The sequence below is a fragment of the Athene cunicularia genome, unplaced genomic scaffold (genome assembly GCF_003259725.1).
Source record: "Athene cunicularia isolate RWA unplaced genomic scaffold, athCun1 SCF_2, whole genome shotgun sequence".
Classification (NCBI taxonomy): Eukaryota; Metazoa; Chordata; class Aves; order Strigiformes; family Strigidae; genus Athene; species Athene cunicularia.
In genome coordinates this window covers 1,235,804-1,257,206 of record NW_020799266.1, presented here as the reverse complement: position 1 = coordinate 1,257,206, position 21,403 = coordinate 1,235,804, and the positions used below count along the sequence as shown (strand labels likewise).

Here is a 21,403-nt window from a genome sequence, read left to right as displayed (position 1 = left end):
GGAGAACTTGAAGCTCAGCATAAGAAAGGACCAGCCCAAGAGTTAAAGATCAAGAAGCAGAAGCCACAGTTCTTGTCTCTGATGTGGTCAGTTTGGTTTGCGTGTGGTACAGAGGGTTATTTTCACTCGTTTCACTCCACACTACTCTCCTCACACTCCTCTTCCCCTCTAGTTCCTGCAAATGTCAGCAAAAAATCATAAAATCTGGGAAGTTCTCTAAAGGTTTCGAGTCTGGTTTACATCTGAAACAGCCTCAGTTCATTTCCCTGATTGGCCTTGTGCCCCTGTCTTCCTAGGAAGAAGCTCCTCTTCCACTTCAGCACTGAGCCCTCACAACAAATCAGTCTTATCACGTCCTGGTCTGTAGTGGCAAAAGCATAGCCAGAAACCAAGGGATGTGGGTGTTCTCCTCCACTCAGCTCTGGTGAGACTGCATTTGGATGCAGTGCCCAGTTTTGGGCCCCCAACACAAGAAAAGTGTCAACTAACTAGAGAGTCCAGTGGCTGAGATGGTCAAGGCTGGAGTTGTGTATAGCAAGATGGGTTGAGAGACCCATGCATGTTCAGCCTGGAGAAGAGAGGTCAAGGGAGAGACCTTACTGCATCTCCCACAGCCTAAAAGAAGCTATAGAGCAGATGGAGCTAGCCTCTCCTGAGAACTGGATGATGAAAGCATATAAGGCAATAGACACAAGTTGTTGCAAGTAAGTACATTTGAGAATTGTAAGAATGGTGCATCCAGGAAAAGGGGTCCAGAAGGGTGCTGGGATCTCCATCCTTGGAGATACTCAAAACTCACCCAGATGAGGCCCTGAGCAACCTGACCTACATTGCATCTAGTCCTGCCTGGAGCAAGAAGTTGCAATAAAGACTGCAGAAGCCCCTTCCTGCCTAGAGGTTCCTGAGATGTATAGGCCAGGAATCATTTGGACTGCTAATGCTTTCTTCAGTGCCTGAGTAGCATGGCTGAACCAATCACAATTGGAAGTGCCTCATGGAGGGGCTGCATTTTAATGGGGAGGCCAAAGTTGAAGAAAGAAGGGACAACTGAACGGAGTGCTACAAACTTAGGGATGGCAGGAGAAGCAGCAGCATTTGTGCTAACATACTGGAATCACCACCAGCCCAGCATAGCAGGTCTGGTTACTATGAAGTACCAGGCAGCTGGGGAGCTCTGAGGCCCCAGTGACAGGATGATCAACTCAAGTGCAAATGGTCTTGCAAAGGTTGCCAATCCCTGTGCCCACAATATAAGCTCCTAGGAAATCTGAGCTTTGGCCAAGTCTTTGGGTCTGCAGATCTAAGTGAGAGCAGGGAAAACAAGAAATTTTATCAGAAAGGTTGTAAAGAAGAAGAACCTGGAAGTCTTGTGGCATGACAGGCCCCAGGACAAACATGCAAGCTCAACATGTCTGTGTAGGAGAGGTGCATATCTCCAGGCTTGCCTATGAAAAAACAGCCCAGCGCACATGTGAAAAAACATCCCAGGTGACTGCTGAGCTGAGAGATTCATCTGATACTCCTGGTGTCCATTCTCAGAGAGCTAGGCCCTAGGGGACATGCTGTAATACTCTAGCAAGGTAAGGGACAGATTACGCCACTTCCAGCAGGTCACATCATACCTAGAAAGTCATTAGTTGAAATCCTGTCGTAATCCCAGACTTGGAGGACCAGAACAGCTGGCTCCCGAAACTCTGATTCCTCCACGGAGAAGACAGAGTCCTTCTTCTTGTAGGTTATCTCCTTCTCAGTTGGGAGATAGTTGAAGCGGAAGACAAACCTCCAGTTGAAATTGCCCTCCCCGGTCAAGGAATTAAAGTGAACATCCGTCTCCTGCTTCTCGTGGTCAAGACCCTTTATCCAGCTGCAGGAAAAACTCAGTTATCTTCTACCCCTGTCACCCAGCCCGAAAAGCAGAGCAGAAGGATGGAGGGACTGAACCCCATGGGGTGGCAGGAAAGGAAGAGTCAAAGAACCAAACCAGGCCAACACCTGACCAACATCTTGGGGAGTACATCAGTCCATGCAGGGGACTGGAGCGGGGCACCTTGTGCTGAGGCAGGGAGGAGCAGAGGTTCAGAGGTGGCACTGAGGGTGTGGGGCAGGGCAAGAAGCAAGACAGCCAGGTTCTGGCCTCCCTCTGGCTCCCATCAGACCTTTTCACGTAGATGTCACTGGAAGGTTCTCCTGTTATTGGGTTGACATCATCAAGGATCACATCATCCGTGTTCCAGATAATCACACGGAGCTCGTAGCTGTGGGAAGGAGACAGAGGTGAATGGGACACATGGCCTCATCTCTGGTGTCTGGGAGGGTAGGTCAAGCCCACACTGTCAGAGCAGGAGGACCTGAACCCTCCTAGCACTGTGGTCTCCCCTGTCACAGGGTTCCTCTAGTCAAACACAGTCCAGCAGTCTTGCTGCTATGAACAAAGCCCTTCCTGGGGCGCTACAACACCACAAGACAAACACCCACAGTTAAAACAAGCAGCTTTTGCAATCCAAATCACTGATGCATGGGAAACCCACCCAGCACCACTTAGCCATAGGAGCACAGGAAGGCTTAGGCAGGAAGAGACCTCTGCACTCCAGCCTCTTGCTCTAACTTCACAGTAGATCAGATTGCTCAGGGCCTTGTCTGCACAAGCTTTGAGTAGCTCCAGGGTATCTAGCACATCTCTGGGTCACTCCATCCCTATTCCCAGGGTAGCTTCACTCTCATTGGGAAAATGTTTTCCCTATATCCAGGGACCTTCCCTTGCTGCAATCTGTGTCAATTATCTCTTGTTCTTTTATCTGCACTGCTGACAAGAATTGTGACGCTCCATCTCAACAGCCCCATTAGATCATTGAAAACAGCAGATCCCCAACTTCACTTCTCCAGGCATCCAGAGGACATCTGTCCACTGCCCAAAATAGAGCTAGATAGATGAGGAGCTCTGACCTGGATTTCTATAACCTTTATGTCCAGCCTCAGAGAGATTAACCCTGCCGCTCACAAACACTTGTGCAGCTGAAGTGCTTATGCCCCATGCTGATACACCCAAGAGACCATTCCATGGCCAGAGCTGAAGCAGAGAAGAAGGCTGCATGCCAGGCTAGCACAGACTGTCAGCCTGGGCAGGACACCGTGGCACATCTCAGCAGGCATGGCGAGGGACACTGACCCTCCATGCTGGCTTGTGAGCCCCAGCCCTGCTTGTATGGGTGCTACCTGACAGGCAATCGTGGCTTGATATTGACAGGCGGCGGTGCAGGGACGTCATTTGGAAACATGTCAATCCACATGTGCAAGGAGCCCTGACAAGAGAAGACAGCAGAGAGACCTCAAAAGACAGCTCACCCTTCAGCTCTTCATGGAGCAAGGGCCTGGTCCTGCAAGGAAAGCTCTCACCAGAAAGCCACTGCTTGGATCTCTCCACACCCAGCACTTCAGAGTAATGTGTGACTGGGTTTTAGATAAGGAAAAAACTAAAATTACCGAAAATTGCTTATTTTCCTCCCCACCCTGCTCCCAAGAAAAAACATTTCAGCTGAACTGAGTCTGTTTCAAACAGGCAAATGTGTCCCTGTGTTTTATAAGAAGCATACAATGATGCAACGTTTCAGGATAACCAAGAAAACTAAAAAGGGATTGGTCTGACCCTCCCCACATGCATTTCCAATGCTAACCAAAGCCAGAGTGACTGTAGAGCTCTGTTTTGTTACAGACCTCCAGTACCCGAGGGAACAGGACATGTTCAGTGCGGGACACTGAAATGGTTAAGCTCAGATCACTTCATAAAACTTTGGATTAATGTTTCTCCTCCAGCCAGCAGTTATGTTGTGCCCTTAGGAAGAAGCCAAGGGGGCACAACGGGGCTCTTGCAGGGGAGCAAAGCATCAGTGGTAGGGAACAAAGCAGACAAAGAGGCAGGGATAAGCAAGGACACTACCACCCCACATGGTGCATGGTGGCAGGGCTCAGAGGCAGAACAGGTCCCTTGCCACCCACACAGCATCCTCATCAGAGCAGTGGCCTGAGGAGACAGAAAGGACTCTGGGCCACCAGCATTGTGACCACATCAGTGGATAGAGGCCCCTTGAGGAAAGTGTGTTCAGAAGCACCGTGAGAGGTTGGAGGGTGGATCTGAGCAAAGGACACCCAAGGGCAACAGTCCTCACTTCATAGCAGGGCCAGTCATCCACAGACACAGCTGCAATGGCTCACCCAGGAAGCAGCAACACATGGGATTCATCCCATGATGAGGAGACAGAAGGACAACAGGGGACCAGACAGGGGGCTGGGAAACAGCTACCCCAAAGGTCCTTCCCCAGAGCAATGCCTAGGCTGGGCAAGGAAACACATCTCACCTGCACAAGCCCAGGGTTCTCCGGGTTGTACAGGGACCGGATCTCCACATGCTCTGGTACCAACTTGTACCCATATCCTGGCATCTCCTCCCAGTGCTGCAGGACGTACAAAGCCTTATGTTCATCATCCACTGACAAGTTCTCATCTGCCACTCCTCTCCTGTTCCTCACATAGGCCTCTGCAGCAGGACACAGCCAGGTAGAAGATGAAGGCATCTGGCCAGCAATAGCCATGTCAGAATGTTAGTCACAGGCATAAAGAAGGGAAGATGATGGACTGGGCAAACAAGTATCTCACCAGAAAAACAAAATGGGGAAAAGCAGGAGGGCAAGGATGAAAGGAGTAAGTTCAATATGTTGCAGTGATCAGGAAAACTGTAGGCAGGAAGACAAACAAGCTATGAGAAATAAGAGGAAAGGGGCAAAAAAGAATTTACTGTGTCTGTGGGAAAAGGATCGAAGGGACACTGAGGAGGATGTGAATCTTTGGAGCTGTTTAAGTCCCCACGTCACTGTGGTAGTGCCAACAGATCCATGGATGAGAAGTTTTGCTCCAGGAAAGCACCACTTGTCACTTGGCAGTGACACACATCTGTGCTCTCCATTAATTAACAGTCTGAGTGATTGACTTATTTGGTACAGTGAAACCAAATGGCAGTTCAAGATCAAAATCCTGCTGGTGGGGAGAAAAGCAGGAACAAACAGGTGAGGACACAATGACAAACCCACCCCTGGGTTTATGGAGAGCATCTACCCTTTGGAGATCAGTCTGAGACTAAAACCATCCCACGCATCCCTGAGCACAGCAGAAGTTCATGGGGCACCAACTGCAGCCATGATTGAACCAGGGCTGGCTCTCAGGGGAACACCAGGAGAACACCTTGTTTCTTCCTTCCCAGCTACCTAGTGACCTGAGAAAAGGGATAAAGGGCTTTTGGAGGCTCCTTGTCCTCCCTTGAGCAGGATTTCTTTCCCCTTCATGACATAAGCCATAGAGGCCAGCAGAAAGCTGAGGAACAGTAGCGCTGGGTCCCCCCTCTCCCAGCAAGTCAGGCACAGGGATCATCCTTCCTACAGGCTACGCAGCATTGCCTCATAGGACCCAGCCATCCACAAGTGGGCCATATCCACTCCATCTTTTCCTCCAGGCTGGATTCAACTGCACAAGTGTCGTAGGGAACGTGCACATCAGGGACATGCCTATGTTCAGGGAAGTTCTCCATCACTGCTGGTGGAGGACATGAAAGGTTGCTGTGTTCTTCGACATCTGTGGCCCTAGCTCAGGGTTTGTAACAGGAGAGAGAAAGAAAGAAAAACAGCAGAGGAGAAGAGAAGCTGCCCCACAAGGAGGAAACCAGCAGTAGTGAGGAGCAGTGGGGAGTCACCCAAGGCAAAGCCACCAGAACCAGAGAGCACCCCTGAAGGACAAAGCCAGCTAAAATCAGGAAAGGAGACCAAAAAAGCCCCTCAAAATAACCCCAAAAAATTGAAGGACACCAGTATCCTGCTGATGGTTATCACAAGCAGATGGAGGTACAGCTTTGTACCAGTGTCAGCCACCAGAATAAGCTGCATCTTCTCTGGCTGTACAAGCCATCAAATGCCCGTGCACATTGCTGCCATGCACTCTGGCAGGTTCACTTTGCTCCACCCACTGTCTGGGAAGCCACTTTGGGACCTAATGGTCTGGATCACACCTTCCCCCTGTGCAACACCATCATCCACTGAAACCAGTCCACTGAGCACCAAGGATGCTCCCAGTGGTGACCCAGAAAGCTGGTCCATGCAGGGCACAGAGTGAGGACAGCAGCCAGTGCACTCCCAGACCTCTCACCAGCACATGCATTGCTGAGCACAGGAAGCTGTTTAAGGGAGCAGTCATTGTTCTCCAAGATCTGTACCTTCAGGAAAAGCCTCTGGAGGGACCTTGAATATTTTATTGTCCACTTTGACCTCCTCCTGTCTGTACTCTGCTGCAGGGAGTGAGTTTTTCTTGCATAAACTATCCAAGACCTGTGTGGGCTTGAAAGCGTCTCGCCACATGTTATAGCCATTTCTGCATGGAAGAGAGAACATTGAGAACATCTTCAGATGAGACACAACAGGTTTTTTCCTAGGCTGTGAAATGCCCTGCCTTCCCTACAGCACAGGCTACGCCACCAGGTCCCTGCTTAGACTTCCACTGGGAAAAGCACAGGCACACAAAAGCTTAATGAATGAGAAATTTAACAAGCTCTCCTCCCCTAGAAGAAGCCAGGCTTGCACCCCACAGAACCATTAGCTTCAGAGCAGCAAGAAGAAAAATTCCAGCTGCAGCTTGTAAGTTCAAGAGAGATTTGAGCAGTGCTGTGGACTTAAATTCAGGTCCATAACTAATTCTCCCATAGTGGGGTAGGAGAAGAGAAGTTTACCGAAAACTGGCCAAAACCACAAGAGAATCCATACTGAATGAGGCCAAAGGAAAACAGATGTCATGAGTCTTGCTGCTCACAGAATTAGCTACTGCCAGAGAAACCACCCTACTTTCTGAAAGTGGTCAAAATCACATCAATGTCAAGTGAACACTTTTCTCACAGAATACCAATATGAAAGCATTAAAGAATTTTTTGCTACTATATGTAAAATGTATTCATCCACAGTAGGAATTAGAGCTATCCCAGGAAGCTGGTAGGAGTCTAGAGAAGATGGAGTTATCTATGTAACTTGTAGAGAATCTGTGGGGCATCTGCTCAAAGGATACTGTGGATGCAAGCTCTGTCCTGCAAAACTGGAGGTGGTCTCTTACCCACCCGGATGGTAGGCAAGAAGAATGCATCTCATGGTGCTAACGTGCCACATTGGTACCTACACGTCATACTGAGAAGCCACTCCACAGTTGGCCCTGTGCTTGCTGTAGAATCGATTCTCCAAGTCAATCTTGGTCTCCCCAATCAGATCATCAGAACCAACCAAATCATGGTCGAATATTGCCACAGTGAGTTCTGATTCCATGGGAAAGGAGACTGTCAGCTCCATAACTCTGGACAGAAGCAGACAGGGAGAATGCAATTAGCAAAGAGGATGAAAATAAAACACATGCTCTGCTTCAATCATCCTATGTTTAAGAACTGCATTTGACAACAACTCAAAGACCTCTGATAGAGTTTGGTTCTCTGTAAGTTCATTGTGTGCAGTTTTCAGTGCGCATGTTCAAAGGAGCTACTTTTCCAGGAATGCATGTCCTTGGATAGAGGTCCTAGAGCCAGGGAAAAAGCTCTCCAGTGCTCAGTTACTGCTTGGCTTGCTACTTTTCCTGTTAAATCAAGCCCTTGGGAGTGCTCTCCTCCTAACCCAAACCACTTATGGCTCCTGTGTCATCCAGAGGCAAGAGAGTACCTGGGACTTTTGTGTCACAGCACAAAATTCTCCAGCAGAAAGGAACAGAAGATGACACATGCTGAGTCACAGCCTGAGCCGAGCCCAGGATTTGCACTATTCTATTAAACCTGCTAGATGAAAACTTTCTGCATACTCTCCAAACACAGGATTGAGCTGCTTTGGGATGTACCGCTCCTTTGTGTCCTTCTGCTCCTGCCCCACAGTCACCACAACATAGGGGTCTGCCTTGCCATTGGGGTCTGCTGGAGACAGGTTCGTAGCCTAGAACATACAAGAGTTATAGCCATAAATCAGCTGCAGAGAGCAACCGACACAAGGAACACTGCACAGGCCTGAGACCACCCAAGCTTTCTGGGCAGGTCCCTTCAGCAGTTGCCCCAGCAGTGAAACAGGCATTTGTGCTCATGCAAATTCCCACTCAACAAGTCACCAGTGTCTCCAGCCACTGGCCCACCTACTTGCTCACTGTCTCAAGGCAGATCAGAGGAGCTGAGAAATGCCCATCTGAATTTTTAGCACCTCCTGAAGCTACAAAGCACAGAAGGCTCCCTGCGGACATGATGTAACTGACTTCCACCAATCTGCCAGACCCTTCAAGCCAGTACTGAGCTTTTCACAAGTGCCACTGCTCGTATTTACCAAGCAGAGAATGGCAGGAGGTCCATAGGGAGGGACAGACTTCCAAGCATTACTGCCACCACCACCAGAGACTTACCTTAACAATGTAAACTCTTACAAGAACCTTGATGGGTCTGTTCCTTGGAATGCCCTGGGAGACCTTGGGCTCCATGCCGGCTTCCTCAGTGGGGTAAACGTAGAAGGAGCCCTGCAGAAAAGACATCGCAAGTAACAGCTAGATACAAAAGAGAGTATCTTGGATGGGATTGGAGCCACCAAGACCAGTTTCACCTGCCAACTGGAAAATCAGAGCCATTGCCCCATGCAGACCACAGACATCCTCTGCCCATGGAGACAGTCCTTTCCAAAGGCACTGTCATCTTCACATGGCCCAGGTCCCTGTTTGCAAGTTAAGCTGCAGGCTGTCAGACCACTGCCAGATCTGAATATCTCCAGGCACTTTGGACTGCCAAAGGCAGGTTTTATAGGGCCCTTCTTAACTTCTGTAGTCATATTTCAGAGTCTTCAAGAGCTCCTGGGTGAGAGAATGATGCCTCTTTTAAACAAGTTTTAGTAATTTTTAAGCCAGTGAAGCTCACTAATTCTTATTTGCATACTGAACATAACCAGAGGCCCCAGCCAGGATGAGTCCTTTATGCTTCATGCTTTCTCCTTACAGGATCTAAAAAATCTAAATCGGGTGCATTTATCAACTAACAAAGGACCACAGTACACAACTGCTTCAACAGGCACCAACAGTACCTACCCTGGCTGTGCCACACTGTGGCCTTACATCACCTTCCACACACATACACTCTCCAAGGCTTTGCTGGTGTTAGCATGCTCTGAAATATAGGTTGTCCTAAGGATTCTCTTCCACATGCAGCATAAATGTCATTCAAATGATACAGTACCTTGTACTTCCCCACAAAATGTTCATCCTCATTTCCATCTTCATCCTCATTTGCTTTGCCACGATGAAGGGGGAAAATACACAGCCAGTCTTCAAAATTATCAAACTCATTTTCCAGCTCAGAATTGTAGATCTGAAATAAGTAATTTTTGGCCTTTTCCTGGCATTTTACAGGAGAGGAGATTCAGAAACACCATCCTTTCCCTTTTTCAAACATTTCATCTGGTCCTATCTTACACCTGTATTACCCCATGCAGGGTGTTATGGTTTTCCCTTATCTCTCCACATCCATCCTCAGACATGCACACACACCCCAGCTTAGCTTCAAGGCCTCCCTAGCTGTTTCAAAGCCTAGCAGTGATGGGGGGCTAGTGCACACTGCAGGTTCTCCTCCCAGTCTAACCTCCACTGCAGGGAGGTGAGGATGACAAGGACAAAGGGCCAGGATTGAAAGAAGCCAGATCTGTCACCCCAGTAATCACCTGAAGAGTGGCGATGAGCTTCCTCTTGGGTCGAGCAGGTTCAGCTTCAATTACTGCCTCATCATCTGCTTCCATGTCAATGGAGGATGCATTTAAATTCCCTCCATCTAGAAATGGCAATAGGAGATTAGGAAATGCTCTGAGCTCTCCCATCATCTCAAGTGTCTGTCTGTGAAGTGACCCCAGCAACAGCTTCCACTTCCATCCAGGGCTTTGGCCTGTGTCAGGGTAACTGGAGCTACTGCTGTCTGTAACAAGTGTCCTTACAGCACCTCAGGTTGCCCAGCAGGGCATGGCTGGATGGGACACACACACAGACACACACACACACACACACACACACACACACACACACACACACAAATCTGCACAGACTTACCTGCCTGCATGGCTACTGTTTAGGGAGGAAGTGGGAAGAGACCAAATGGAGGAAAGTGGCTGGACCAGCCCACAGGTGCATCAGAGAAGGCACAAATGAGAGCTAACCCTCTTCTTTGGATGGATGCTTATTTGACAGACTGCTGTTTTGGGTGGATGTTTAACAGAAGCACCACTACCACTGTGGGCACAGGCAGCTGTGCCTGGAAAGAGCATAGCCAGACCCTTCTCTGGGGCAACTGCAGCCCAAGAGAGGGTGCATCCTTGCCCCATTTCCCAAAGACCCCAGATCCCTTGAGCACTAACAGCATGCAGGTACCCTCCAGCCCTCCCCTTAAATAGGATTTACATAATTTCTATATGTAGTGTCTCACCTCCCCAGGTCATCACTAGGCAAGTCACTGCTTATACCACCACAAACCTGGCCTACAACTGTAACACTGTTCTCAGATATTCTGTTTATTATCACTGTCTTTCTGTTACCTCATAGTGAATCCTGTGTGCCAGGTGAGTATCCCACATGCACAGAGTGATGCCCAGCTCCTGGACAGTTTCACCTCTCCACCATCCTCTCTCTCCAGCCCACTTTTGCTTCCTGCTCTCACCCTGACAATCCCATTATCCTTGAAGCTGATTTTTCTGCAGATTTTTGCTCACTCAGGAAGGGTCTTCCTTCAACACAATCTTCCAAATTTTTCTGAGGGAAGTTTGGTGTTTTCAACTTGAAAGAGCCTTTTTTAGCCCTTGCCAATGTTTCCATCTGCACCCTTTTGTGTTGTTTTTGCTGAATGCTGCAAAGCCGTTGCCTGCTCAAACCCCATTGCTACAAGCCCAGCACTCTCTGGAATGATGTAAGCTCTGGATCTCCCCACAGAAGAGCTGGGTATTGCTAGAGGACTCACCTGCATCATTCAGGTCATCATTCTCAGCATCTTCCTCATCACTGCGTGTCTGAAACACAGTCACCCCACATCCTTGAGAGCAAAGGCTTCTCCATCCAAGCATAGGACACTGACAAAGTTTTCCTGCCAGCAGAGTCAGTAATACCTAGCACTGAGATCATTTAGCATTAACATTCTAAAGGACGGTATCCAATGCCAGTGACCATTTCTTCTCCACAGATCCCCCTGCTGCCTTTTTTGATTACGATTTAAGGGACACAGGGCAAGTAAGGAAACCTGGGGCAGACCTGCTCCCATAGCACATCCTGGGAAGACAGCCAGGACAGAGTAAGCAGCATGAAAGTCCCGGTTTTGCAGGTAAGATCAGCAATGTCACATTTTCAGGAGTGTCTCAACAACAGACTAGTCACATTCTCAAAACCACTTGGGCACCTAGCTTCAGGGATGGTTCAACATCCATTACCTGCTGACATCAGTCTGCCTGGTGGATTGCTCGATACCTGGCTACCTTAAGTGTGCTTGACACACAAAAGCCCACATCTTCCTCCAGATTCATGCCAGGAGGGCTACTATGACACTCAGTGCTGTTGAAAACATCTTCCTCAAGCCAGTACAGTCACTTTTCCCCTCTGCTGGCAGCTGTCACAAAAGATTACCTGGTTATACAGCTCCTTCAAGGACTCATAGTACTTGGACCACCAATCTAGTTCTTCCAGCTCTGGTTTTTCCTCTTCATATTCATCTTCCTTCTTTACAAGCTTATTGATAGGAAATTTCTGCAAAGGACCCTTAAAAGAACAGAGAAAAGGGCTCAGAGAGAGGAAATGACCACCCAGAACACCCATGCACCCTACTCTAGTGCCCTGGGAGCCTCTAGCAGAGGCTCAGCTTTCAGACAGAGCACAGGAGGTGCAAAGCTACCTGAAGCCCCAGGTTTGTGCTTTGCTACAAAAGCAGCAGTTTTCAAGGCACAAGGCAACACAGCTCTCCTCCCTGCACCAGGGCCCAGACATGCAGCTGTGCTGATGAACAGGCAGGAGAGAGGAGTGTTTGAGTCCAGAGCAAAAACTGGCAGTTGAAACCTAACTGAACTTCCCAGCTTTCTTTTTTGTTTGTGTCCTTCAGTTTGGCTTTCCAAGCTTCAAAATTTGCTGGGTCCAACACATCACTCACCTTCACAAGACTCAGGGGGTGAGTGCTGGAACCTGGGTCACCCGCTGTCAGGCCAACATTTACAACAATCTGAGAGGGAAGACGCTGGGATGAGACTTTCTGAGCTGAGAGAAAGAGAAGGAGCTTCATGTTTCACGCATTTATTTCTGCCCACTGCTTCCTACTTTTTGGCCAGTTGTTATTCCACAGGAAAGACCTCCCCCACTGTAAGTGATTGCTTTTAAAGCTTTTCATAGCAGACCCAGCAAAAATATTTCTGGAAATCCAAGTACAGTGCTGAGAATGGCCACTGTCGTCAACATGCTTTTTGCCGACTCCCAGGAATTCAGATTTGAGATACACCTTTCCCACTCAGAAACAACCACAAATTGATCAGTCCTTTGCTCCTTCCCCTTTGTGCTGTATTTATTTACACACTTCCAGTTCAGGAGCTATGGCTGTTGCTATCACAGAGCTATTTAGTGAATCCATTACCCAATGAACAGACCTTGGCCCAATGATGTGAGAGAAGCATAAACCTTTCAACCCTTGGTCTTAGTGGACCAGCTCCCTAAAGCTTGATGGAGGTCTCACTAGGAACAGCTCTCCAGCCCAGGATTGAAATAGGTGAACACAATAGTTCTCCCCAGGCTAAACATCTTTGATTCCAGACAAAAATTTTCCACAGGGATAAGTTACTGTCTAGTATCTAGCCCCAGCTAAATGTCCTGCTGGACTAAGATGTCTTCACATTCTCCCTCCACCACTTTCTACAAATGTAAGGCAAACAGTGCCTGGGAAAGAGATGCCACATCCACAGATGAACAGTTCTGCCTGTGGGGTGGGAGGCAAATGTTAAGCTAACCTTGGAAAAAACAGTCCCAAAGAGAGATGCCAGCCATTACACAGCACTCCATCGCTTGGCTGCTGCTGCCTCCTGAACATCAGTCTGGATCCAAGTGCTACAGACCAGGGTCACAACCTGTCTCCAGCCCTAACTTGCTCCACACTGTGTTTTTGCTGAGTATTTTATGGCTCTCAGGAGAGGACTTTGCTGCCTGGCTAGGAGAGAATGAAAGGGCCAGGGATCTCTGCCACTGGCAGAACCTGTTTGCTGCCTCCATGGGAACATGGGAACGTTGCCAAGCAGCTCACCTTTGGGGACATCTTCTGGTTCCTCCTCCAGCTCTCTGGGAGAGAATTTCATCACATCAGACACAACATGGGTACCCACCATCACCATGCGCCCAAATGCCCGCTTTTCCACCACGAAGATGCTAAGGGGAGGGTGCAGATAGACCTGCTCTGGGAGCTCCTGCAAAAGAATCATGCATGGGGTTCACAGGAGCAAGGGTTATACCAGTGGCAGCCCCACCACACGTGGGGAGGTTGGACAGCACCTTGCAGCTCTGCCCAAAACCCAAAACCTTGCAGTCACAGGTGATGGCTGAAACTGCTCTTGGTGGGCAATTTACAAAGGCTTTGATCTGCAGCTGAACCATGTGGCCACAGGAGAGCAAAACCCTGGGGGTAGCTCCCCTCCTGTTACCTTGCCCCACACAGACAGGCAGTGCATGGGTGCAGGACAGCCATGGTGCACCCTGGCGTGGCAGGACCCCCTTCCCACTCACCACGTCCATGTACTTGACCAGCTCGGTGAAGTTGGGGTTCGCTTTGTAGGTCATGATCACCTCTGACTCCACCTTCTTGCCAGCACATTCAATGATAACCTGGGGTTGATCCACCTCAAACAAGTTCACTCGTTTCAGGTCCCGCAGGCCCCAGAACAGAATCTGAAGCACAACACAAAGTCACTGGGCTGCTCAAGACATGCCAGGCATGGCATGGCCACACAGCCTGTAACCCTGACCAGTGCTGCCACCCCCCTCACCCTGCAGGACACAGACCTCAAGAGAGGCATGAGGCCACTCTCCCAAACCTGACACCCAACAGCTCTGACTGTTAAACTGCTGAGACTCTCAAGCACCTTCATTTCTGGCATCTGATCAGGCCTCAAAGGTACACTTGAGCTCCAAATGTGACTCCCTCCCAAGCCCTGCCCTCTACACCGGCCAGCTGTGCTGTCGGCTTGGGGCAGCCCAGTGGGGAGCCAACTCAGTAGAAGAGAGTGCACCTCTATGCGAAACTCCTTCAGCACTGGGCGGATGCCCTCAGGGATGATGAACCGTCCAGAACAGGGGTCTCCCAAGTAGTCAGGCTCCTTGGGCTCCACATCCTCAGGCACTGACGGCTGAATGGGTGAAGCCAGAGTGCAACAAGTGATTAAGTCATTTCTACTCCATGCCATGCCCCCTCTCCCTCCCCTCTTGATCTGTGCTCACAGGCTCTGTTCCTGCAGCCTCCCTTCAGTTGAAAGCCAGCTGTGGTTTTCAAAAGGGAATCCTCTGGTGGGCTCCATGCAACCAGTCCCTCACCCACACAGATCCTCCCAGAGAGCTGGCAACCACGTGCAGCTTCCTACAAGCTCATTACCTCCAAATAGCCACTGTAATCCAGCTCAATCAGCTCAAAAGTGGCAATGAGCTCTCCCGCTGCTTTGGTGCCTTTGTAGACATCGAAGAACTGCAGGGCAGGTTTGGTGTATGGCTCATCGACCAGCTTCACCTGTGGGACAGCAAAGGCCTGGCCAAGGAACTCAGGGGAGCCCTACAAGAAAGAGGGGAATGGGTCAAAGTGTCCCTGTGTTATATCACTACCTCAGAGAAAAGACCACTGCTAATTCCAGCCAATTTGGGACAGCACAAGACTGCTGTTCCACCTTGTCATCCTCTGATTTCCTCTGCTCCATCCAGAGCTAGGAGCAGATGAGATGTGTCTGTAGCAGCTCCTCAACTCCCAGCCCATCTCCATGCAGATCTGGGCAAACAGCACCATAGAACACCAAAGCTAGATCAGTTTGCTCAGAGTCTCCTCCAGCCAGGGTTTGAATGTTTCCAAGAAAAGAGATACCACAAGCTCTCTGAGCTCCAGCCCCAGCATTTGAACTCCCTCTGTGAGAAAATTGCTTCCTTATATCAAGCTGGATTTTTTTCTTGTTCCAACTTGTGTCCATTGTCTGTCATCCTGCCCTGGAAACCTCCAAGAGAAGTCTAACTCCACCTTTTCTACCCTCTCCCATCAGGCAGCAATAAGACACTGCCTTTGCCCCATCTTCTCCAGGCTGAATATGCCCTGGTCTCCACCTCTCTTCACTCTGTCCTGTGCTCCAACCCCAATCACCTTTGTGGCCTCCTCTGGACTCACTCCAGTATCTCAGTGTCTATCCTGTACTGGGCCCCAGGAAATGGACCCAGGAAAGCTGCTGAGCTACACAGGATAATCCAGTGTGAAGTACGTCATTCCCCTTATGATAACAAAGAGGCCCCAGAAAGGAGTGTAAATTTGAGTACTAATGAAAGAGAAAAAGGAGGACTGAGGAAGGAAGTAAAATGGCATCTGGGGGACAGAGGAACAGCCCTAAGAGTTGCATCATCTCCCCCTGGCTAAAAGTCCTCTGCAACATAAACCTGCCGAGGAAGTGGGGCAGGCATCTGTGAGAGGTGCAGTGCTTCTCCAAAGAGGAGATCCTGGATCCACCGAGCACTCATCAGGCCCTGGCTCGCAGCATCTCTGAGTCATCTGCATGCTGCAACCAGCAGCTTCCCCCCAGCTCATAGCAGAAGTCTGAAGAAAGTCTCAACCTCAGCTACAGTCCCCAGGGCTCACTGCCACCAATGGACCAGAATCAAGCTGAGTCATGGAAGCCAAACAGAGGTGGGGCTCCTAAGTGCCTGTTCACAGCACCCACACAGAGCTCCTCTGCCTTACCTGTCCTGGCAACAACAGCAGGAGTGCACCATGGCTATACTTACAAATTTATTATGGCTGAAAAGGTTGATTATAATGATGGGTGTCTCTGTTTTCAACTCTTCTTTTTTCCCATCAATAATGAGCTGGTCAAACAGAAGTAGCTCATTCCACATGGGGCTCAGTGTCTCCTCCAGCATCTGCAGACAGAGACAGGAGGCCTGAGCGTACCACAGCCAGTGGAAACAAACCACATGCCCTCTGTAAAGAGAGTGAGGCAGCGTGGGCTGATCCCCTCTCCCACACAGCTGCACGCAGCTGGTGGTGCCTGGCAGAAGGGGAGATGGTAGAAGTGTGAAATCAGCACTTGGGGCCAACCAGAACATGCCAATCAATATCTGAGACCATGCTTAATGATATATACGTTTTGTCAAATGTTCCCTGAACATAGTCACACCACCCAAAGCACATAAATACCTCCTGCCTGGAGTTACAAAGTTTCCAGGAGGACTGCCACAGCACTGGCCCTCAACATGTCAGGACTTTTCTCTCCCAAGTCCCCAAGAAGGCAGAGGCAAGAGTTTAGGCAGTCTCACCCTGGTGGTCTGGCAATGAGTCGAAAACACCACTCTTGCAAACGGATCTGAAAGGCCATTGTCATCTACAGGGAGGATCCCTCGAGCCTGATACAGATGAGCTCGGAGCTGGAAATAGCTGAAATCTGGTAAAAAAAAAAGAGAAAAGAGGTCTCGGTTCCCCAATCCATCCCTGTGTGAGGTCAAAAAAATGCACGAAGAGGACCAGCCAGGTAGGAGTGGGCACATCCTGCAAGGAGTGAGTACCACCTCTAGGGGCACTCACTGTGGTTCTCAGATGGCCAGCACATCTCAAAAGGCTTGACGAAGCAAGACAAGATCAGTGGGCTCCCCAGACACCTCTGGGAAGGACATGACATGTTAAATGTGCTATGATCTGCTGTGAGCATCTGCTGTGGGGGAGCACCACCAGGCCTCAGCAGAGAGGCAGGCCTCATGCCTATTGCCAGCTTGGCAACACATTAGATGCCTACAAAGCACCCATCCTGCTGCTGCTCCAGCTGTGAGGTGCAAACACGTCCTCATGAGAGCAAACTGGACCTGCCTGTCCCACTCATCCATTGGAGATGACATGGAGGTGATATATCAGGTCCTACTCCTTGGACACTGACCCTGGGGCAGGACGTCTCAGGTCTCTGCTCTCCTGCTCATGATTAAGCCATGGAAAAGTGGCATCTGCTCTCACCATCTCTGCTGAGCCGGCTGGGAGGGCTGTACGCTGAGAGCTGGGCTATCTCCTGTCCACTTTCAGAGAGGTACTTGAACTCCTCAGGCAGCTCTGTCAAACAGTTCTTCGCATATTTGGTTACCCCAAGCCACATGTAGATTTCCAGTTTGGCAAAGATCTCACCAGTGTGTAAGCCAGGGACCTGAGAGCACAGGAGATTTATCAGGTTTCTGATCTCAGCTATGCTCCCTTCAGACCAAGATGATCACTATCAGCCAGTGACCAACCAAAGAGCACACTGGCAGAGGCAAAAGGCAGTGGTGGAGTAAGAGCTGTGTTTACTTGTGAACTCCAGGATTTCAGGAAGGAGGGCTGAAAGCAAAGAGCAAGAAGCAGCATGAAGCAAGCAAGAGCACACTGTTTTGGTATAAAACTACCTACCTTCATAAAGACAGTCTGGATCTTTGCACAGTCCTTGCCTTTCTCCTCTTCAACTACCGAGTAAAGGATGTTCTGTGCAGGAACTCTTGCATACGCCACACGCCTGTTGTTGCTGAGCATCCAGATGAGTACATCAGGGAGGGTGCACTGGGGCTGGAGGGATGAAAGAGAGGAATGTCACAGCAGAGAAACAGCACATCTTGTCCTCCCTCCACTGACATGGTGAAAGCTTCATCTCCTCGCAGAAGGGACTGCTGACTGCACTGCAACTTGGAGATCCAGAAGCAAATGAAGGGCCTAATGCTGGGCACACACTTCTGAAAGCCTCCACCCTGCCGTATGGCTCTGCAGGTGTCGTGGTTTAATCCCAGTGGGCAGCTCAGCCCCCCATAGCCTCTTGCTCACTCCTCCCTCAGTGGGATGGGGGAGAAAATCAGAAGGGTAAAAGTGAGAAGACTCGTGGGTTGAGATAAAGTCAGTTTAATAGGTAAAGCAAAAGCCACGCACACAAGCGAAGCAAAACAAGGAATTCGTTCACCACTTCCCAAGGGCAGGCAGGTGCTCAGCCATCTCCAGGCAAGCAGGGCTCTGCCACATGTAACGGTTACTTGAGAAGACAAATGCCATCCTGTCAAACATCCCCCCTTCCTTCCCCCCCCATCTTTATACACTGAGCATGATGCCATAACCCATGGGATAGCCCTTTGGCCAGCTGGGGTCAGCTGTCCATCTCCTTGTGCATCCTCAGCCTACTCACTGGTGACAATCAGAAAAGGCCTTAGATCTGTGCAAACCCCACTCAGCAGTAATGAAAACATCTCTGTACTACCAACACTGTTTTCAGCACAAATCCAAAACACAGCCCATACTAGCTCCTGTGAAGAAACTCTATCCCAGCCAAAACCAACACAGCAGGTTTCTTGGAGGGGTCTGTGATCCGCCTTGTTTTTCACTGTCAACACCAGTGGGATGCACTCAACCCCATGCCGTGCTGGGGAGAGGGAGTGCCCACAAGACTGGAGAAGTGGCATTTTCCCCCACACCTCTGACAGGAACCTGAGTGCTGATCCACGGGAAAGAACTATAATAGCTGGCATCCCAGCAACATGAGTGCCCAGCGTAAAGCTGCAGTTCAGGCCGAGAGCAGGACTTGCAATAAAGCAAATGCACAGATGGAAGCAATGACTTCTTTTAAACTCTAACCTAAGTTCTCTTCCTCATCTCAGTTTCCCTGCCAAGCACTTGTGCTTGGTACTTGTACTTGCATCCTTTCAGTACACAAGTAGCTCTAGCAATTTATTACTGAGCCAAACCAGGAACACCAGCCTCCAAGCAGCGACCGAAAGCGGGAAGTGCATGTACAGGCATGACTCCACAGAGACGGCAACATTCCCACCTGATTGCAGGGAGAAAAATGGGAGGAGGTTCCTCCCTGTCTGGGGAATCCGCTGCAGCCAGCCTTCGAGGCTAGAGCCTGAGGACAGCTTCTTCTCCTGGTGATGTGTGGGGTGGCATCTTGTTCATGTCAAAGTCTACCCTCACACTGCTAAAGGTGTGAAAATCATTTGCCTTTACTTAAAGACTTCTCCAAACTGTAAACCTAACTCCAGCAAGCATTGCATTCTGATTTACACTACACAAACACACTGATTTTCCAGAGTTACTTAAAATAGAGCCAGTGAAACTCTGAAAATGGAGAGTCTCTGGTATGGATGACAGACTTTATTTCAATGTAAGACTGAATTTGCAGAAAGTGTCTAGGGCCAGTCCCTGGTGGGAGTGCAGCAGCACAGGCAAGACTGTTTTCCCAGGCAGGCTGCCTGCAGTCCCACTGTAGGCACAGCCTCAGGCTGGCCTGCCAGAGCGGGCAGGGAGGCCCAGGGGGCCTGGAGCTGACGCAGCTCTGCTTCCAACCCACCACTGAGCTGCTTGGACCCCTGCTCTGTCACCAAGGGACCTGCAAGGCTGCCAAGCCTCATCCCTCATAAGAACATGAAATATGGTAACTTTCAACAGCTCAAACCTGGGATTTTACATAGCAAGGAAAGACAGTAGAGGGAAAGTCTCAACTCAGGTTTGCAAGAGCCCCAGCAGCCAGCTCAGTGCCCTCTCCTTGTCCGCACCCACTGCTGCTCAGAAACAGGGTGCCCTGAGAGCAGCTGTACCTCTTTAGCCAAAAAGCGTAGCTTTGCCAGGACCTTCCTTGTCTCCTTAACCTTCTCCTTGACGTTGGCTCGAGTCAACCGACGCCTCACACGGAGCCCCTGCTTGGCATACAGGATCTGAACAGAGAACACAGCTGTCACGCCTGGCTGTGACCCAGGCACGCCACACTGGCACCCCTCACAGGGGCTCTGAGGGGAAATATCCATGTGCTGGTTGCATCCATCCTGCCCCGCTGCACCCTGACCTCCACCACGGCTCACCCCCAGCTGCTGGGAGCAAACCTCCATGAACCTGCTATGAGACATCTAGTGAAGGGTGCCAAGAACTGGAGACTCCAGTAACTCATCAGTTCTGCCAATACCTGCCAGTAACATGAGCTTTTGCATCATTTGAGGCAGAAAGATATGTAAGGAATAAACATTTCAGACACTGGTAGTCTAAGGCTCCAGATAGTGCCTGGGGGAGGCTATGCACAAGGAGCAACTTAGGGCCACAGAAATATGGGAATATGATGTAGAAAACTGGAAGACAGGGCTGGGCTTTCATGTCCATTAATGTATACATCTGAGAGGTGACTTTGTGATGAACCAAACCTAATAATAAATCCAGAAGGAATTCACAGTGCAAACTGACAAGGCCAGAAGCCTCATCTCTTGGGCTGGTCCTCTCATCCTCTAGCAGAGTACCTTCACCATAGCTCAGGTGATGATGTGTGAGGAGGCAGAGGGAAGGGAGCTGGGACCCAGATGTGCCTAAATTTTACTTCCTGCTGCTGTCATTGCATTTTGTTCAGTCTTTCAAAGATTCGTAGATTGATGGGTACTATGACTACAGCCATGATCTGCTGTGCTGTGCTGGAGGGTATGTAACTGTGCTCTCATTCAGCGAGGTGGCTTTGTCTGCAGGATTATGAGTGCCTAGATGTTGCCCTCTCCAAGGACAGGCAGATGGCTGGCTGGTTGTAGATCTGCTGGATAGGTACCTAGCTTATGGCCCGAGTTTCTAGGGGCAGTGGGTCTCAGTGAGCTCCCCCAAACTGACTGCAGGAATAGCCTGCACCAAAAGGCCTCCAGGAACCTACGGGGCAGTAACATGCATGTGCTCAGCCACACATGCCCCAGAGGAAGGATGGCATCAGGGCACAGCATCTGCATAAAGTTATGGCCAGTCTCTGCCTCTGTTCCCTGTGCTGGAAGCTTTATTGCTCTGAGCAGAAGTGGGAGATGCTGCAGTAAAAGCCTATGACTGACACCATGAGTCTTAGCCCCGGGTTTCCTTCTTAGCATTAATGCTAGCTGGTCCTCCAGAAGCACCCCCCAAAGCAGGGATCGCACAGGCTACCACCACCACCAAGCCTCACAGCTTACAATGCTGCGCATCAGGTATTTCATCCGACATCTGTCGAGGTTGTTTGGATATGCCATTGTTTTTCTCTCTGCGCTGAGTGAATATTGCCTGCAATGAGAAAAGCAGCACAGGCTCCATATCCTCTACATCCTCTGCACCCAGCAGGCAGAGCACAGTTCACGCAGCAGGGGCACAAGCTCCAGT

At 49.8% G+C, this 21,403-nt stretch overlaps 1 protein-coding gene across 1 annotated transcript in view; it reads right to left on the bottom strand.

Annotated features, from left to right (window-relative positions):
* The window catches only part of LOC113490656 (fer-1-like protein 4), a 40,264-nt gene that overhangs the window by 2,690 nt on the left and 16,171 nt on the right, over nucleotides 1–21,403 (bottom strand). The window contains exons 21-43 of the mRNA XM_026867214.1: nucleotides 21,220–21,307; nucleotides 19,852–19,968; nucleotides 17,687–17,839; nucleotides 17,264–17,447; nucleotides 16,579–16,703; nucleotides 16,048–16,182; nucleotides 14,669–14,842; nucleotides 14,310–14,426; nucleotides 13,807–13,968; nucleotides 13,331–13,490; nucleotides 12,197–12,300; nucleotides 11,680–11,811; nucleotides 11,024–11,072; nucleotides 9,744–9,850; nucleotides 9,263–9,394; nucleotides 8,446–8,556; nucleotides 7,864–7,991; nucleotides 7,201–7,371; nucleotides 6,254–6,408; nucleotides 4,353–4,531; nucleotides 3,214–3,299; nucleotides 2,157–2,255; nucleotides 1,623–1,864 (exon numbers count right to left, since the gene is read on the bottom strand). Coding sequence (XP_026723015.1) covers nucleotides 1,623–1,864; nucleotides 2,157–2,255; nucleotides 3,214–3,299; nucleotides 4,353–4,531; nucleotides 6,254–6,408; nucleotides 7,201–7,371; nucleotides 7,864–7,991; nucleotides 8,446–8,556; nucleotides 9,263–9,394; nucleotides 9,744–9,850; nucleotides 11,024–11,072; nucleotides 11,680–11,811; nucleotides 12,197–12,300; nucleotides 13,331–13,490; nucleotides 13,807–13,968; nucleotides 14,310–14,426; nucleotides 14,669–14,842; nucleotides 16,048–16,182; nucleotides 16,579–16,703; nucleotides 17,264–17,447; nucleotides 17,687–17,839; nucleotides 19,852–19,968; nucleotides 21,220–21,307 — 3,110 coding nt within the window. The remainder of the gene's footprint in view (nucleotides 1–1,622; nucleotides 1,865–2,156; nucleotides 2,256–3,213; nucleotides 3,300–4,352; nucleotides 4,532–6,253; nucleotides 6,409–7,200; nucleotides 7,372–7,863; nucleotides 7,992–8,445; nucleotides 8,557–9,262; nucleotides 9,395–9,743; nucleotides 9,851–11,023; nucleotides 11,073–11,679; nucleotides 11,812–12,196; nucleotides 12,301–13,330; nucleotides 13,491–13,806; nucleotides 13,969–14,309; nucleotides 14,427–14,668; nucleotides 14,843–16,047; nucleotides 16,183–16,578; nucleotides 16,704–17,263; nucleotides 17,448–17,686; nucleotides 17,840–19,851; nucleotides 19,969–21,219; nucleotides 21,308–21,403) is intronic.